Raw genomic sequence first — 17,566 nt, 5'->3', positions numbered from 1 at the left:
CCCACCCCTGCCTACCCCTCCTTGAAGCTTCCCACTCTGCAGACTGTCTGCAGCTAGTATTATGATCACCAGTTGGCGCAGAGCTTACTGCCAAGACAACCAGACACTGACACTGAAGAGCAGGACAAAAACCAGTCATTAGTTGCTTTGAAAGCGCAATACAGTTTGCCTTTTTGCTAATTTTGAAACCTTTTTATATTTAGTTGTGCAGTTATTTTCTGTGGGACCAACAGAATTTCCTCAATTGTGCACCACTGAGTGCTTTCTCTTGAGGCCCCTTGCTGAGGTTCCTGAAGTTGCCTCTTTCTAGGACAACTTCACGGTTGTGAAGCTCACAGAAGGAATGCAGTCAAGGATGCAACGAGAAGCAAGCCAAACTACTACTTGTTTCTAAACTTAGCATCCAAATTTGTTTGAAGATTTATTTATTTATGCATACAGAACTGGGGTAGAGGCCAGAGGTGCAGGGGCCGTGAGAGGATTCAGCAGAGACAGAGTGGGGAGCAGAACAGGCAGATGGACTGAAATACACTGCTGCAGGGAGCAGCCGGCAGGACAGGAGCAGTCTGCCACCCCATGTGGGTCACCTCCGGGGCTGGGATCAAACTCGCACTGAAGCGGCTATGACTAGCTTGCATTGCTGTGTCCTAACCCACTGCACCAGAAGGCAGGGCCCCGCATCCAAATTTAATTCATGCTTTAACCTTACTTAGTGGCACCCCGTTCCCTTGAGAACCCAAGGGGGCTGACCATCAGCTGTCATTGACAAGCTGGCCTTCATGGAAATATTTCTGAGTGGGTTCTGTCACTGGGGTATCACCTGAGTTCCCCTATCATAGCTGTGATCATGTAACTCCGTGCCCCAAGCCACAAATGCCAAATAAGGAAATCTGTATAAATTAAAGGGGACTACTATATCCCTTTAAAAAAATTCTGATTACATAAGTAATTCAGCCCTCTCTACGAGCCAACTCCATGGTAAAAGAAAGAAGGAAGCCCCACTTCTAAACAAGCATCCGACTCACATAAAATAATTATTGAGAATTTTGTCAGGGCATTAAGGCTTCGGTGAAGGGAAAGAAAAAAACAACGACCATGTGTCAAGAATATAGCACATGCCAGGAATGAAGACATAGCCACTAACCTCCAACATTGTACTATCTGGTGGGAGAATAAAGATAAGTATCATCTGAGGAACACGAAGCAAGGGAATTCAAAGGCGAGAGTGACCCTGTTGTCAGAGAATCAGGAAATGCTTCGAGATTGTCAGTGCACTAGATAAGGGCCACCGTGGCGGTGCTTAAAATGTGCTTCCTATCTCTTTTTTTGTAGGCCCATAACAGAAACCTGCTCTCCATAGATTTTGATCATATAACTCGCACAGGAAAGATCTATGATGACCATCGGAAATTCACCCTGCGAATCCTCTATGACCAGACGGGACGACCAGTTCTGTGGTCTCCTGTGAGCAGATATAATGAAGTGAACATCACATATTCGCCTTCTGGATTGGTGACCTTTATTCAAAGAGGTACATGGAATGAAAAAATGGAGTATGACCAGAGTGGGAAAATCATTTCAAGAACCTGGGCTGATGGGAAAATATGGAGCTACACCTACTTAGAAAAGGTAAGTGTTTCAGGAAAACAAACTAGTTCTCAGTTCCTGGACGAGAATATTGAAAGTGGCTCTAATTGCCCACCTCGGTGAGAAGCTGCAGGGGAGAAGCCTGGATTCGGGCTCCTCTCAAGCACAAAGCCGCTGAATGTGAGGTTGAACTGCACAAAGCAGCTAAATGTGAGGATGAACTGCTTTTCAGCTGAAAACTTTCCTCAAACCCACACTCTGCCACGTTCTCGTTCAAAATGAAGTCAGAATAATGGCTTAGCTTTCTCTTCATTTGAGCATATTTGTTCCTGTTCTCAAAAAGGGATCTTTATTATGGAAGTTCACACTGAGGTATAACAGGCAGAAAATTATAAAATTGTGTGTTAATGTATCTCAGCTGTGGAAAAAAGCCTCTTACACAGAGGATAAGGAATTCTAATCTTGTTAGGAAATTTTAGTAGTGTGCATGTAGGGCTAATTTTCACCACTGATCCGCCTGAGGAATGGTGCGGGAGAGCCTCATTGGTCATAGTCCTTAGGCGGCAGGAAGTGTCCAGAAACAACTGTAATGGGGACTGGTGGCCGCTCTCTGGTCAGAATAGACAAGGATCTTAATGCCAACACCAGAACCATTTATCAAACATCAGCCCACATACAGCAGGATGGTTTCTAGCCAGATCACTCGCAAAGGACAGTAAGAGAAATTGACCTCTCTCTGGCATCTCAATTCCTGACACCTTAAGAGAGTGGCTCTTATTTCCCAAATCTACCCATTCCGCTGCATTTGGCAGTGCTGAATTTTTTCCTGGGAAAATTGAAAAATGTTCCCCTCGAGGACTCAAGGGTAATCCATACAAGGCACCCCCCTAGAAGTTGTTAGGGAAGTCATTGGGGATCCGAGCTCACAAGGCAAAACTGCACTATTTATTAGCACCCCATGACACCAAGCCCGTTAGTTTACCAAAAAATTGTGCCAGTCGTGGTATGTCATGGCTAAGCTACCGTGTACTGTTTCCCAGATTCCGTCGCTGGGGAATTTGCCAAGTTGGGAATTTCTAGGAGATAAAGTAGAAATCCATTGGAAGTCAGGATACAGGCGGAATCCCTTGCTGTATCCACCTGTGTCCTTTCATGCTGAGGGGAATCAATCAAATACATATTGTGCACTTTCCACTGGGAATATATGAAGTAGAGTAGAATGGGCTTTTCATCTTTTGAATTTTGATGACAAGACTGATTAGCAAAATTCTTTAAGATCCAGAAGTGCTAAACTGGGCACAAAATTGACCAAATCCAAATGTAGGTTGTATGTTCACCTAAAGGAGAAGGCATATAATGATGACCTTCGTGTAAAATAAACAGTGCCACTGGTTATTAGCAGAATATTTGCTGGATCGTTTTACCAAGAAAGAGGATGGGTTCACACTGATCCCCCCTTGGTCCCACATGTGATTAGTGAAAGAGCCCGCACGCCTCAGGCGTTCACATGGGCTTGAACTCAGTAACCCCGACCTCATTAGCACCAGCGTCTGGCCACTGAGCTAATTGCCTGTAGGCAGTGGCCTCACAGCTCCGAAGACTTTCTAGTTCGGCTGTCTCCACAGTAACAAAAGACCCATTGAAAACTGACATTTCAGCCCTTCAAGCAGTCACTGAGCCTTCTCCCTGACACCAGTGAAGCCAGCGGACTGTTTCTCTTTCTGAATTCGCTGATTATTTCATCAAACTTACTTGAACAAAGAATCACATGAAGCAAACTTCACATAAGTTCTTTTTCTACAGAAACTTAGTTGGCAATATTTCTTTCAAGACAAAGGAAAGTGTCTGCAGAGTGGACAGAAATAAGACCTTATTGACCCAGAATAACGTATCAAGGAAAGCCCTCGGAGCTTCCAAAGACTTGTTTACTGGCCAGCGAGACAAGGCAAATCACTTGTGCCTCTTGCTTGACTTTTGAGCCTTTTAATTTCACATTTAATTTGTTCTCTAATTAAGACGTAGTTCCTGACTTCAGCAATCCTGTTAGACAATACTCAGAATGTACAAGACACATTCTTGTGAGACAGTTCTGTGCTTTCCAAAAGTCATTTTTCATGATAGTGATTTTACCAACATTATGATTACCTGTGATAATAACTAATTCACTGAATAGATATGACGGTTAAATGAAATAATTTGCTATTCAGCACCCAGCACAGCTAGTTGGTCACTCGATAAAAGTTAATTTCTTTGTACTTAAATGGTGCATTTAAGTATTTATCTTCAAGTACAAAACTTACTAGCACTTGTTGTTACTTGAAGGTAGATTAAAACAGCAAAAAAAAAAGAAAGAAAGAAAGGGAGGGAGAGAAGAAAGAAGACAGGGGGAAAAGAAAGGAAATTAAAGCATCTTTGAAACTGTGATTGTAGGGGGGGAAAGGGAATTAACCCAAAAAATGAGTTAACCAAAATCCAATTTACATTTAACTTTTCTGGTGAGGCAGTGGGGGGTTGGCGGGCGAGACTCTGTGTCTCCCTGTGCTCTTTTCAGAACTGTCTTTAGTTTGACCTTTGCCGGCACATTTTTCACTGTGTCTGTAAGGTAAAGCCAGGACAACGAGGCTGGCTCTTACATATTTATTTTAAAGTAAGAATACTTCAAATATATACCTTCTTGTACCCCAAAGTACTTCTGTAAATTTGCTTGTTATTCCTGTACCATAATATATTAAAAAGAACCAGCAGATACTCCACCATCACATGCAGCAATCTGGTAAAACTTCTTTGGCTTCTATTTCTACAGTCAGTAAAAGTTGTGCATATCATTTTCATGCACAATGGCTTGTAGCCATTAGGAGAAAAATAATTATTTGGGTAATAGCTGTGGTTGCTTAAATGCTCTCTCTGTATTAAAAAAATCAATTATTGTTTCTTAAATTTTCTCTATGTGGTCATAAATTCTCTATCTTGATTTATGAGATTTCTCTGAGTTAATTATATTTTGAAGACTTGTGGGGCTAAGATTTTGTATTACAGTAAATGTAAATCTTTCAGTTTCCTAAAATCATTCTTAAGAACTTCAATTTTAAAATGCATTTAAATATATTTTATAATCATTTAATAAGATGCTTTAGTCTGATACATTTACACAAAATTGCCTCTGGAGCTGGAAATTTCAAAGGCTGCCTGGAGGAACAGAATACAGCCGTTGGCTGGAGCGTCTAGGTGGCCCCACACTGCCATCTGGTGGTCGTTCTAATGCTTTCACTCTTCAAATTTCTACTCTCATTTCTATTCTTGTTCAAATACAGCCATGATTGCTCTTTTTCTTCTTTTTCCAATGATCTCTTTTAGGATCTTACAATCAGTTTTTAAAAATTAAGTCTCACACTCAATTGTTTGGACTAGTAAGAAACGGTCTTTTATCCTGCAGCAGTGCTGTGGTCTTTGGATGGACGCATAAGTATTGTTTTTGAACACACTGATAATAATGCCCACCCAAAGTAGAAAAGCAGCCAACTGAGAGCTAAATGGCATCCTGGCAAGACAACGGTTGCATTCAGGAGATTTCTAATCACGTCATCCACATTCTTGCCATTGGCAGGAAGCTTTAAAACAGGCCAGGGAGCTTTGGAGACAGCACAGCCATCAGCACCAACCAGGAACAGTGTCAGGCAGTGGCTTCCTGGAGTGGGAAGGATGGGAGCAGAGGCGCGAACACAATGGCGATGTGCTATAAATGTTTGGCAAGGCTGCGGCAGTGACTGGAAAAGGCATGGTCAGGGCAGGCTGCTCCTAGATAATGTGGGGGAGCCATATGGTCATTGTCCCTGGCCTGCGTCACAGGTGACAGATGTCAGATGTCCATGGCAAATTGACAGCACAGAGTGGAAAGGCGCTGAGAAATCTGACTTTCAGCACCAAGATAATGCTACGGCATTTTCCACCAACTCCTGTGTGCAGCCTCTCTGCCACGGTCAGCTTCCACCTGCTCCCTCATCCAAGGAAAATCCCTCCTTCCCCTATTCTTCTGAGTTTTGCCTTGGTCAAGGAAGCACTTTTCCCTTTGTGTCTGCATGCCCATGCCAGAGTTCCATGTCTGCCCTTTGTTCATCGGGATTTTCAGAGCTGCATGTTGTCCATGGGTGACGTGGTGACAGGGTTTGCACAGACAGCACCCACTGGCAGGTTATTTGGTGGGGAGGGAAGAAAGGATGCCATGAATGAGCAAAAGCATGCTGCCTTTGACTTCATGATCCTGACAGACAATTAGAAATCAGTCATTCTCAGAAGGGCAGTTTTGAGAAACACATTCAATATTAGAATCTAATTTCATATGTGGAGGGGTTAAATGTACATTGTTTCTCTGTGATTCACAGTCATAGCAATGTGTATAATTTCCATGTACAAAATGAAAAGATAGCTATGTTTTCATATTGCCAACTTCTGAAAAAAAATATTTTCACTTGGTAAAGCTATACTCAAGAAGGGAGGGATGAAGCTTCCTTTTGAGTTATCAGAATCTTCAGGGATAAGTGATTTTTATTTTTATTTCTAAAAAAGATTTAAATGTGGGCCCTCCCTGGTGGCACAAGGGGTTAAGTCTCAATACTATGAAGCTATCCTCAGTCACTGCAGCACGAGTTCGATCCCCAGCCAGGGAAGTGACCCACATAGTGTGGCAAACCTCTCCTGTCTCACCCTCTGCTCTCCGTAGCAATGTATTTCAATAGATCTGCCTGTTCTGCTGCCCACTCTGTCTCTGGTGAATCCTCTCACCTCCCACCACCTCTGGCCTGTACCCTGGTTCTTATATGCATAAGCAAATAAATATTTTTTTAAAGATTTAAATGTTTTCCAATTAGAAATAGGGTTGAGTCAACCCTAATACAATGCTCCTTTATGTCTATATTTAAAATTAAAATAAGATAAACCAATATCTATGAACCACCTGTTATATGCACAACATTACATCTCAACAAATAACTTTCTGAAGTCCAGATCAGTTTGTGGGAGAAGGGATACTTGCCTAGAGACCTTCTCTTCTTTTTAAAGATTTACTTATTTATGCATACAAGAACTGATGTGTAGGCCAGAAGTGCAGGGGTTGTGAGGGTTCGCCAGAGACCGAGTGGGGAGCAGAACAGGCAGAACTACTGAAATACACTGCTGAGGGGAGCAGTGTGTGAGACAGGAGAGTTCTGCTGTGCCATGTGGGTCAGCTTCCTGGCGGGAGATCGAACTCCTGCTGCAGTGGGTACCAATAGCTTCATCATGCTGAGTCTTAATCTCTTGTGCCACCAGGGAGGCCCCAGAAGTTCTCATTTTTTATGGCCAGTTTCTTTAATGTAGGTTAAAAGATGAATTGCAAAGCAATACTAATAATATTTTATATACAACTTTTCAGGAAATCATCTAAGTGAAGTCAATAAATACTTTTTGGTAACTAAAACTTAATATGTGGCATACTTGCCACTAACAATCTATTGCTATGTTGAAGCCATAGCAACCTTTCTGGAATTGCTGATTTGACTGTTTCCCCAGCTCTGCAAGCACCTTCACCGTGCTTTCACTGGTTCTCTGTTGCCAACAGGCTTACGTTCTAACACAGCCTACCCAGCGGGCCTCATCGCTTGCCATTCATCACCACACTCCTCAATACCTTCCTGCTCTGGCCTCACAAAATTCCTCTCGTTCTCTGAAAAATCCTTGTTCGCTTTCTATTCCACCTGTCACAGTGTTGCGCCCTCTATCGGGAGAACTCTCTCCCCACCCCACCCGACTGCCTCCCGGCCATCACCTGACCAACCCTAGTCATACTGTAGGTCTCAACAAGAATGCTGCTTTCTCCAGAAAGCCTTGATGCCCTCTTATGTCTGGGTGAGCTGCTCTCCCTCAGCCTTTAATGAATACCCTGCGTTTCCCACCCTAAGCCTCCACTAAACTGTAAGTTCTCAGAGGACACATCCCACTATTCACTGATGTTATATCCACTGGGGCCCACTGCATTGCTTGGCACATACTAAGTATCCGATACCTTTGTGTTGAGTGGATGAATGTGAAATTCCTTTCATCTCCTCTGCTTTGGTGGTACATGTGATGCTGGTTTGCCTTTGTCTCGTTTCAGTCCGTGATGCTTCTCTTACATAGCCAGCGGCGTTACATCTTTGAGTATGACCAATCGGATTGTCTGCTCTCTGTCACCATGCCGAGTATGGTGCGCCACAGCTTACAAACCATGCTCTCAGTGGGTTACTACCGGAACATCTACACCCCACCCGACAGCAGCACTTCATTTATCCAAGACTACAGCCGAGATGGCCGACTGCTACAGAACCTGCATCTAGGGACAGGACGCAGAGTTTTATATAAATACACCAAGCAAGCAAGGCTGTCTGAGATTCTCTATGATACCACTCAAGTCACATTAACATACGAAGAGTCTTCTGGAGTGATTAAAACAATCCATCTGATGCATGATGGCTTCATTTGCACGATCAGATACAGGCAAACAGGTTTGTTGTGAGAGGGTGTGATGTACACAGTCATATCCAAATTTTCTTATTAAACTAGCCAGTCACCATCTGTAATACAAGCATTAACCTATAGGCTTTCAACCCAACAGATTTTTCACTATTGCTATCAAATTATCTTCCATTGAAAATTAAAAGCATATCATAAGCTAAATGAAAGTCAGTTTCTTAAAAACATACAGTGTACTTCTCTTCCTCTCTCACCTTTCAAGAAAGTTGAGATCTAAGTACCTAGTCAACTGTGTACCCGCTGCTACTTACCACGAAATCTTTCCAAAGATGCAGCTGCAAGATATGAGTCTTACTAAAACTAACCCTAGCCTTATGCAACCTGTGTAAGCCTCAGTTGATGGCAAAATGTCATCAAAAGTCAGACCTTTTAATATATTTAATCCTTTGAGTCATAAAATGTCTAAATCCAGTTACTTGAATGCTGGACTTCGTCAAAACCTGACCCTCTGACTTTGGAGCTCAGGTTAAATGAATTAGAAGTACTTCTACAGCTGTTATAGCAAGAGAGCTTGTTTATAATGTCAGTTTCATCACCCCAGCTACTGGATGGGTTATTACTTCTGTAGTTCCTATAATCAAATTATTCTACGACTATAATATATAGTGTTTTAAATTTGTTGTTCTTATTTGGTAACCACAGCTATGAGAATATGCATCTAGGGGATGATGGCCCAGCCATATCATCAGAGGTCCATCTCTAATATTTTAGTTAGAATGTCAAAGCATCTGTATTAAAGAAAATAATAGCAGACCTTTTGGAGTATTCGCCATTAAGCCTCTTGCTTTGTTCTTATTATTTTGTTTTGTTTCCTTCAGGACCTCTGATTGGACGCCAGATTTTCAGATTCAGTGAAGAGGGTCTTGTGAATGCACGATTTGACTACAGCTACAATAACTTCCGTGTCACCAGCATGCAAGCCGTGATAAATGAAACTCCTTTGCCCATTGATCTGTACCGCTATGTTGATGTCTCTGGTAGAACAGAACAGTTTGGAAAATTCAGTGTAATTAATTATGATTTAAATCAAGTCATAACTACGACAGTGATGAAGCATACCAAGATCTTCAGTGCCAATGGACAAGTTATTGAAGTCCAATATGAAATCCTAAAGGCAATTGCCTACTGGATGACCATTCAATATGATAATATGGGCCGTATGGTAATATGTGACATAAGAGTAGGAGTAGATGCCAATATAACAAGATACTTCTATGAATACGATGCTGATGGGCAACTTCAGACTGTTTCTGTAAATGATAAAACCCAGTGGCGTTACAGTTATGACCTGAATGGAAACATCAACCTTTTAAGCCATGGAAATAGTGCTCGTCTTACTCCTCTCCGATACGACCTCCGGGACCGCATCACCAGACTAGGAGAAATTCAGTATAAGATGGATGAAGATGGCTTTCTGAGGCAGAGAGGAAATGACATCTTTGAATATAATTCTAACGGTCTGCTGCAGAAAGCCTACAATAAGGCTTCTGGCTGGACTGTGCAGTATTACTATGATGGGCTTGGGAGACGTGTCGCCAGTAAGTCCAGCCTGGGGCAGCATCTCCAGTTCTTTTATGCAGATCTTGCCAACCCCATAAGAGTCACTCATTTGTACAACCACACCAGCTCGGAGATTACATCTCTGTACTATGACCTCCAAGGTCACCTTATCGCCATGGAGCTGAGCAGTAGTGAAGAATATTACGTAGCCTGTGATAATACAGGCACACCGCTAGCTGTGTTCAGCAGTCGCGGTCAGGTGATCAAGGAGATACTGTACACACCTTACGGCGATATCTATCATGACACTTACCCTGATTTTCAGGTCATCATTGGCTTTCATGGAGGACTCTATGATTTCCTTACTAAGTTAGTACACCTTGGGCAAAGGGATTACGATGTTATTGCTGGTAGATGGACGACACCTAATCATCACATATGGAAACAGCTGAATCTCCTTCCTAAGCCATTCAACCTCTACTCCTTCGAAAATAACTACCCAGTTGGCAAAATTCAAGATGTTGCGAAGTATACGACAGGTATTGCCATGGTGTCAAACTCTATGCTAAATTTGAGATAACTCAGTAGTGTTTATCACATTATCTCAATGCCTTTGTAAAATGCTTCCTCTTCCTGCCAGTTAGCCCACAAGTTATTGTGCACTCTCTTTCTCAGTCTTCTAGAAGGAGCAAAACTGTGCATATTGGCAGAAGAGATACTGCTTTTGCATCTCTGCACAGTTTTCTTTCCTTTTAAGCTTTCTGAGTGCAGTTTTCAATCTTAAAAGCTTATACAAATAATTTCATAAAAAAATGGAGGCTTATGTGCATCAAATCTAATATTGCAGCCTGCATGGCCTTATGACCTCTCCCACGTTAAGAATGTCCATGCGGTAAACTGAATGTTTCCACGATTATTCGTGAATGAAAAGGTTTCCCTATAAAGAGAGGACCAAACCATTTAGGGTGGGTAATGGGGGAATTTTACCTGTAACTTCCCATTGACTGAATATAATGAAGACTGGAGAACCCTCTTTCAAGTCGTCCACACAAAAGTTGTAAAGTGTAGGCTTTGAATTTTTTTTCTTTTCAATTTTTTGTCTCACAGACATTGGAAGCTGGTTGGAGCTCTTTGGTTTCCAGTTACACAATGTTCTACCTGGGTTTCCAAAACCAGAATTGGAAAATTTGGAATTAACTTATGAGCTTCTACAGCTTCAGACAAAAACTCAAGAGTGGGATCCTGGAAAGGTTAGTACAAGTTTTACCACTTCTATTGAGCTGAAAATACAGGAGAGCATCCAACACCTTGAAATGGTATTGACATATATTTGCTGAATAGTCACAAAAATGTGACTAATGAGGAGGTAGAAAACTAGCTTCTGTGAGGAAAAGGTCAGGGAATTGGAACTTTTGGAAAAGGAGAGACTAACACAACTTGGCAACTGCTATAGTAGCTTAACAAGAGGAACTGAACTTCTAACATTCTGAAATGGGCTACCAATGGCAATTATAAATTCCATATAGTGCAAATGGTTCACTAAGAGATGTAAAAGCATCAGATTTCCAACTACAAAATAATTTAGGGCATTGTGCATTAAGAAAGTGGGAATGACAGAACTAATTATCCCAATAAAGAAAAGGCCTGTAAGAACAATGAAGAAAGAAAGAATAACTGTTACAGGATAAAATCTCTGGAAAAATAAGACTTAGCAGATAACTTTATCAGGAGTATGAAGCACAAAATGAAAATAAGAGTTTATTCTTTAATTGAAATAATAGAAATATGTTTGCAAAAAAAATGGCTAGCAAAATAAAACTAAAATTTGAGTATAGAAAAATTATAAAGGGAAGGAATTAAAATAGGTACTACAGGTATTCCCCTTTTGGTAAATAAATATATGTGTAACAGCTTTTGGTCATTAAAAGTTCTTTTAAAAAGCTTAGTAAAATGTTGAAGATCACTGAAACTTTGTAATGGATACTTGGAGGTTTGTGTTTCTTTTTTCTTTATTTCCTAGTATGTTTGAAAATTCCCATACTAAAAAGTTTTTTTTTTTCCTAAGTCCATGTGAAAAGATCAATGAACTTCTTGCTGATTTGTATTATTATTTATAAGGTCATAAGCTGCATGAAAGCAAGAACACTACCTGTGCATCTCTTTATACCTAACATATTGCTCTACTTACAGTAATAGCAGCTAGTCAATGTTAGTTATAGAGGTGAAAACAAAATGTCTTTGTTTGCAGGAGCTGGACCCACTTAACTTGAAGTGGCTCCTAGCTCTGTGATTCTGTTTCCTGATGCTCAACTCATCAAGATATTGGAATATTTATATATAAACACACACACACACAGCTATCGATAAAGATAGATAGATATGCCAGTTGACCAAGTCACCTGGTTCATCTTTCTCCCCAAAATCTCTGATAAAGAACTCCAAATTTGGCTTGTTTGGAAATCACAGCCAGCCAATGGGAGAAAGAAGGAACAAGCTTGCGAGTCTTTCCTTTCCACAGTTCCCGAGCTCGGAACAATATCCTGTGCTGTGCTGACCTGTGACTTTCTGTTTTCCTAGACAATCCTGGGGATTCAGTGTGAGCTCCAGAAACAGCTGAGGAATTTCATTTCCTTGGACCAGCTTCCTATGACTCCCCGATACCATGATGGGCGGTGCCTTGAAGGAGGGAAACAACCAAGGTTTGCCGCTGTTCCTTCTGTTTTTGGAAAAGGTATAAAATTCGCCATCAAAGATGGCATAGTGACTGCCGATATCATAGGAGTAGCCAATGAAGATAGCAGGCGGCTCGCTGCCATTCTCAATAACGCGCACTACCTGGAAAACCTGCATTTCACCATAGAGGGGAGGGACACTCACTACTTCATTAAGCTTGGGTCTCTGGAGGAAGACCTGGTGCTCATCGGGAACACTGGGGGGAGGCGGATTCTAGAGAATGGCGTGAATGTCACTGTGTCCCAGATGACTTCTGTGTTGAATGGGAGGACTAGACGGTTTGCGGACATCCAACTCCAGCATGGGGCTCTGTGCTTCAACATCCGGTATGGGACAACTGTGGAAGAGGAAAAGAATCACGTGTTGGAGATTGCCAGACAGCGCGCGGTGGCCCAGGCCTGGACTAAGGAGCAAAGGAGGCTGCAAGAAGGGGAGGAAGGTATCCGAGCATGGACAGAGGGGGAGAAGCAGCAGCTTTTGAGCACTGGGAGGGTACAAGGTTACGATGGGTATTTTGTTTTGTCTGTTGAGCAGTATTTAGAACTTTCTGACAGTGCCAGCAATATTCACTTTATGAGACAGAGCGAAATAGGCAGGAGGTAACAAAAAAAATCTCTGCCTTTGCGTCACCAAAGACTGCCTGTTTTTAAAACATAAAATGGTTTATTGTATTGGTTTTCTAGATCAGAACTCTGTATATGTAAATATGGAGGAAAAACATATCCAACTGCCTTTCAATGTGACGGAAGATGGTATTTTAATATTGTTTGTTTAAACGCTTTAAGAAATGACCGAGATTTTTAGTTCTTGTGTGGCAGTATTCAAAATAACACAAGTAGAACTCAAACAGCTAAAACAAAGTTTTCAGAAAGCACCACTTGCAATTTGTTGAGCCATGCAGATGTTCAAATAGAAAGAAAGGACTGAGGTTCTCTATCTCTACCGTGACACGAAGTTTCATATTTAACCGTTGGCAGAACTTGCAGGCTATTTGAAAGAGGTGGTGCAATAGTATCTGAACCTTGCATTTCAAAAGACTGCCAGCCCTTTCATACGTTCCAGATCTGTTATCAGAAACTTAAAAAGAAGTGGAAGATGTCCTCAGCCACCATCTCCCAGAGCCAGGACCCGTAGGCCCTCCCTCCCCGAGTATTCCTCCTTGCTCGTCAAAGTAAATGCCATGTTGTCGTGCTGTGTTTGGGCGTGTGGTGGCTAGGTTCTGTCTACCATGCTTCCTCATAGCTATGGTAACCAGACTGAATTGCCACGCTTGGCATGTGTGTACATGATACCGAGGCAGCTGGCCTATGTAACTTCTCTCCCAACCTGTTTTGACTGCATTTTCTTTTTCCTAAATTGCCCAGCTGTATTGGTGTCGCGTAGGCATAGCTTTTATTAACCTGGGTAGGCATTTTTCATTTACATAGAAGATGTGTTTGGGTCATAGTTTCACATTAGTAAGTCATTATTTATATGCTAATCCAGTGGTTTTGTGCACACACAAAAAGGTAATTTACTACAAAGTATGATTCTGGTACAAAAAAAGAGAGGCTTTTGCAGGCATACATGCCTGGGATGTATGCCAATAAAGATATTCACTACTACTGCAGAAATTCGTAAGAGCCAAAATCTTAAAAACATAGACCTAGTACTAACATGAAAGGAAACTACCAAAGGGAAGGCCAAAGCAAACATCACAGTAGTTCTGCCACTTAGACTTATCTTTCAAAATGCACAATTCTCTATTGAATATCTCCCAGCCACAGTCCGGAAGTTTAATTAAGCAAACCCTTTCCAACCTAAAGCACTTCAACTAATTTTAGAGAGACAGACAATTTTTTTTCACTAAAATAATGTATATGGTTAGTTATTTTAGTTCTGTCTTTACCCGCTAGGTTTGATTTAATCATTCCCTCCTACCTAAGAAAATAACTATTCTCCAGAAAGGGTTGTTTTGTTCTGTGATCATTTAAAATTTGGAAGGAGATCAGGATTAGTGTTAATATCAGCTGCAGTTTCTCAATCTCTATGAATCCTGTATTTAAAAAAAAAAAAAAACAGCCCCTTGATGAGCTGGAAGATTTGTGCCCAGTGACAGAGAGTTTGTAAAATGCTGTGTAATTGTAAGTTCCCACAGATGAAAACACATGACAGCACAATGTGGCCTGTAGAAAATTCCCCTGAGCCAGCTTCAGCACTTTCATCACCAAGTCTGGACATTTGCTGTGTCTGAAGGAGAATTTATGATGCAACGCTACACTTTGGATTTTTTTCCAGCTGCTGCCTAAGTGCAGTGTGGGGTCATTGCCTTGCTTTGTGATGACAGTTTCTTTGAAAATATGCAAAGTCAGAATATAGGCTCATGTTAAGGTGTTTTAAAGTCTGGCTCCTGCAACACTTAGTAGAGTGAAAGGCAAGGACCCGTCAATAGTAGGGAAGGGTGTATTACAACATTTCATTTTCAAAAACTTTGAGGTTGAGATTACCACATTCTCATGTGTATTTTGAGAGGGAGAGAGAGAGAGAACTCATGATGAAGTCATCCCCCTTTTAGTTGAAAGCGCACCAGCTCAATAGATTACTAATCCAGACTACAATCATTTGACTGTTTTTTTTTTCCCCTGAATCAGGCCTCTGTTAATGGTACAGTATTTATTCATAATGGAATTCTAAAATTACTGACAAACTTGTTGAAAATTTGAATACCTCCACACCAGCCTAAAAATGGACCTTAAGTTCCTAGAACCTCTGATGTTCTTTTAAATCAATGGGAAAACTAATTTGTGAACTGTATATAGAGAATGCATTCATAAATGTGATGATGTATTTTATCACTAATCCAAGATGTCAATATTAGAGTCTATTTTGCTTATATTTTAAGTGATTATACTTTTTTGCAATTCACTGATGATGTATCATTTTCAAACTGCTTTAAATACCCATTAGAAACAAATATTTGAAGCTTTTACTTAACAGTAATTACCTTGAACTGTGCATTTCTAGTTTGTAATACATTTTTATTTAGTTTGTGCCTTTAGTTTCTTAAAATTATATTTGTATTATAATCAGGAAATGCACTTTTTATCACTTACAGCTGTGGTTTTTAATACTGTCTTGAACTTTACTTACTGTTCTCTTTACCACTTCCAAAGTTTTTGGGAGGAAAGAGAAAAAACCCAAATGGTTAGCACTAATGACTAGTAAATCTAAGAGAAGCATTTTGGCATTTCTAAACGAAAAGAACGTGGAGATACTGAGTGCATGCCTTCCTGCTCAGCTGAATACAAAGAATGCCTTCATTGGCTTATAGTTCTGAAGTTTAAATTTTTGAAAGAACAATCATTTGCATTTCCTGGTGAAAATAAATGTACTTTGAAGAGAAATATGTGAATTTCTCATAACCATAAGTCAGCAACACACCGTTCAAGTCAGTTTGGGTGAGGTCACGGTAGTTGGGCTCTCCTACAAAGAACATTCTGGGCTGGAGGCAGGGAATACTCTGGTTGTTTCTTTTTCCTAGTTAGATCCATTTTATTTGTGATGTTTTGTTTAGTTTTTGCTCTTGCACTACAATCTAGAGATCCAAATGAGCTGAAAAGTTCACAATTTAATAGACATTTAAATATATTTATTTTTTGTTGTCACGCTAATCATTATTGATTAGAAGCACGAATCCTGAAGGAAAGGGAAATAAAGTCCAATCCATACTAATTTTGAGCAAAGCAGTCACCATATAAATAGGCATATGTTTTATTTTTTAACCCAGCAAACTAATGTATAAAATAAGCGTGTCCTTTACTGTCAATTTATCTAGAAGATCTATAATATATAGACTATACATATATATATATATAATATAATATATACAACATAGCCAAATGTATGAAAACTTGACAAAATATAATTTGGAATTCACATACTAACTACATAGTTATAAAATGAATTATAATTTCATAAGATTTTTCCTTTTCATCATTTTTGACACAGTTTCAGATATTCTATCAGGTTATTTCTACTCTTTTTTCATTTCTTTCTTTCTTAAAAACATTTCTAACTAGACCAGGCCCCACTGTAATGTCACCCAAGAGAGAGTCAGGGCAAAGTTTTTGCATTTATCAAGCTATTTTCCTGTAAGAGTAATTGTAAGGGACTTCAGTGATAATGACAGCAAAAGTTTAGTAACCAAGTATTGAAAGAAACTTCTGTAGAGATTGGAGTGTCTTATAGCTTGTGGAAAAATAGAAAGTTACAGCTGGATGCAACATTCTTGTTTGCTTGGAGGAATTCACATACATATAGCTGACCTGACTAGTACTTCAGATCTCAGACTGCTCTTCCACAGCCTTCTGTAAGGTTCTTTATTCTGCAAAAAAAAGAAAAAGAAAAAAGAAAAAAAAAAGGAAAAAAGAAAACAAAAAAAAACAACAAAACACAAAAAAACCAAAAACCCACAAAAATTAAAAAAAAAAAACAAAACTAAAAAAAATGCAAAACAGAAAACAACAAACAACAACAACAAGGAATTCAACCACAAAATAGTGACTGTTATTTCAGTGTGTCCTTCACATGAAAGCTATGAAGGACCAAATATATTACTGTGTGTGAGAAGAAACTACTTCCTAAACAGTAACTGAAAATAGTTAGAGTTAAACTTGCTGTGGATTTTGTCTTGGCAGTTGTCATCTTACATTATTCGTCAAAGGAAATGTGTTTGGCAGTTAAAAATCTTTCCTTAGATTTAGTGGTGGACTTTAACCTCTTAAATAAATGTTAGTATATCAGATTGTGTCCTTGAAAAATATTTTACTTGTATGAGTCATGACAATGTCGAAATCTTTACTCTTCTTCTGGCAAAAGCATCAGTAAGAGAGAAGGTGGGAAGGAGAAGTATAGCCTTGACATCAGAAAAATATTCTTTTTAGCTGCTTACTTTCTCATGAGAAGTAAAGGTGTTTACAGTGTATGCCGAGATTTTCAGTTTCTATGTAACAACAGTTAGAGGTTCTAATCATACTGAAAATTGTGTTATAATGGCCCGAGCCATGTTGCTAAGAAACAGTAGGTTCCAATTCTGTATTCCTGCTTTCACTCCTGTGCTGAAAAGTGACTGGATACTGTACAGGTTCATGTTCTCTGGCTGCAATTAAATGGTCTTTTGCATTTTTCTACAAGAGCATCACAACAACATGCTGTAAATATTTAA

The 17,566-nt window shown here is 40.1% G+C and overlaps 1 protein-coding gene across 1 annotated transcript in view; it reads left to right on the top strand.

The window, feature by feature from the left end:
• Positions 1–16,796, top strand: part of TENM1 (teneurin transmembrane protein 1) — a 590,326-nt gene extending 573,530 nt beyond the window's left edge. The window contains exons 29-33 of the mRNA XM_004685779.2: positions 1,333–1,629; positions 7,715–8,102; positions 8,949–10,169; positions 10,738–10,880; positions 12,208–16,796. Of these exons, the coding sequence (XP_004685836.1) occupies positions 1,333–1,629; positions 7,715–8,102; positions 8,949–10,169; positions 10,738–10,880; positions 12,208–12,966 (2,808 nt within the window). The 3' untranslated portion in view covers positions 12,967–16,796. The remainder of the gene's footprint in view (positions 1–1,332; positions 1,630–7,714; positions 8,103–8,948; positions 10,170–10,737; positions 10,881–12,207) is intronic.
• The last annotated feature ends 770 nt before the right edge of the window (positions 16,797–17,566 follow it).

Source organism: Condylura cristata, unplaced genomic scaffold, assembly GCF_000260355.1.
Source record: "Condylura cristata isolate star-nosed mole 26May11 unplaced genomic scaffold, ConCri1.0 scaffold00019, whole genome shotgun sequence".
Taxonomy (NCBI): domain Eukaryota; kingdom Metazoa; phylum Chordata; class Mammalia; order Eulipotyphla; family Talpidae; genus Condylura; species Condylura cristata.
The sequence above is the reverse complement of the archived record's forward strand: the minus strand, read 5'-3'. Positions and strand labels throughout refer to the sequence as shown.